The 1599-nt window shown below is 53.2% G+C and overlaps 1 protein-coding gene across 1 annotated transcript in view; it reads left to right on the plus strand.

The window, feature by feature from the left end:
• The window catches only part of GUITHDRAFT_61689 (hypothetical protein), a gene marked incomplete at both ends in the record, with an annotated part of 2647 nt that extends 1429 nt beyond the window's left edge, over nt 1–1218 (plus strand). Inside the window, 6 exons of the mRNA XM_005821428.1 lie at nt 111–166; nt 479–545; nt 706–780; nt 877–957; nt 1063–1097; nt 1152–1218. Coding sequence (XP_005821485.1) covers nt 111–166; nt 479–545; nt 706–780; nt 877–957; nt 1063–1097; nt 1152–1218 — 381 coding nt within the window. The remainder of the gene's footprint in view (nt 1–110; nt 167–478; nt 546–705; nt 781–876; nt 958–1062; nt 1098–1151) is intronic.
• Nucleotides 1219–1599: the final 381 nt, after the last annotated feature.

Raw genomic sequence — 1599 nt, forward strand, 5'->3', positions numbered from 1 at the left:
GGGGTGGGACAGGAAGGAAGGAATGAGGGGGGGATGGAAGCGACCTGTCACCCTGCACGTTCATCGCTTCCTCGTCCGCCCTCTGCAGTTCTCACCATCTTCTTTCTTAGATTCTTGGGGAGCTCGGGTGCTCCATCGACGCAACCTTTGCTCACATCCGAACAAGGTCCAAATTGAAGATGCACCTTCTCCTCCTCCTCCTCCTCCTCCTCCTCCCTCTCATCCTCTACATCCTCCTCCTCCTCCTCTGCTGATGCTGATGCTGATGCTGCTGCATTCTCCTCTGCATCCTCCTCCTCTGCATTTACATCATCTGCATCATCATCATCTCCATCATCATACTTCCTCTATCCTACATCTCTCCTCTATCCTGTCCTTCTTCCATCCTCGCCTCCCATCCCTGCCTCCGGCTTCTCTTTCTCACCGAGCCTGCTCTCGCTCCCCTTTGAACTCGCCTTCCCCGCTCATGTTCTGCCAGGGAAACCAACGCTGGCAACTGGATCGCAGATTGTGTACGTGATGGGATAGAGAACAACGGCATCCATGTAGACTTCTCTCCTCTCCTCTCACACTATCACACAAACCTTCTCCTCCTCCCCCCCACCGCCTTCCTCCTTCCTGTTCCTCTTGATCTTCCTCCCTCCTCCCTCCCTCTTCACTTGTCTTCTTGTCCATTCCCCCGGCTCCTTCCTCACCCATCTCCAGGTCGACGTCGTCCTGATCAACTCAGGAACTTTGCGGGCTGACGATATCTTTCCTCCTGGCCCTTTCCTGATGAAGGTAACTCCTCCTTCGCTGCTCCTCAATCTTTCCCTTCCCTCTCTTTCCTCCTCCTCCCTTCCGCAAGTCTCCTGCTATTCCTCACCCACATGGCAGGACCTTGTAACGCTTCTCCCGATGCTCGACGAGCTCTGCGTCATTCAGTTGACGGGAGCGCAGCTGCTGGAAGCGCTTGAGGTGATGGGAATCGAAGGAGGAGGTGGCACGGGGGAGAGCAGAGGAGTGGGAGAGGAGAGGAGAGTCAAGGGATAGGAGGGTGAAATATTGACTTTCAACTTGCAGAATGGTGTTTGTATGTATCCAAAATTGGAAGGAAGGTAAGATTGAGAAGAGGCAGAAAGGAATCTGCTGAAACTCTGATCATGTTGTAGATTTCCGTGTGTGTCTGGAGTTCGTTTTGAGTTCGACCCCGACATGCCTGCTGGAAGAAGAATTATAGGCAAGAGTGTCATTTCCGTATCTGTTGTAACCATGCCATCATCATCATCATCATCATCATCATCATCATCATCATTTTATTTTCCATATGCTTTATTCAAATTCTCCTCCTCCTCCTCCTCCTCCTCCTCCTCCTTCCCTTTCTGACTTCTCTCCCTCTAGTGGACACTGTCACCGTCAACGACCAGCTGCTGCGACAGGACAAACTCTACAACGTTGCAACGAAAGCATACCTCGGTGAGAGGACGAGACGCATGCTAGGGAGGGGGAGGGAAGGCGAGCTGGTGCTGGACTGAGGATCAGCAGCAGCCGGATGAAGAGAGGAGCAGGTGTAGGAGCAGGAGAGCAAATGTAGGCAGAGGAATGCGCAGGGGGGCGGCG

The sequence above is a fragment of the Guillardia theta genome, assembly GCF_000315625.1.
Source record: "Guillardia theta CCMP2712 unplaced genomic scaffold GUITHscaffold_144, whole genome shotgun sequence".
Classification (NCBI taxonomy): Eukaryota; class Cryptophyceae; order Pyrenomonadales; family Geminigeraceae; genus Guillardia; species Guillardia theta.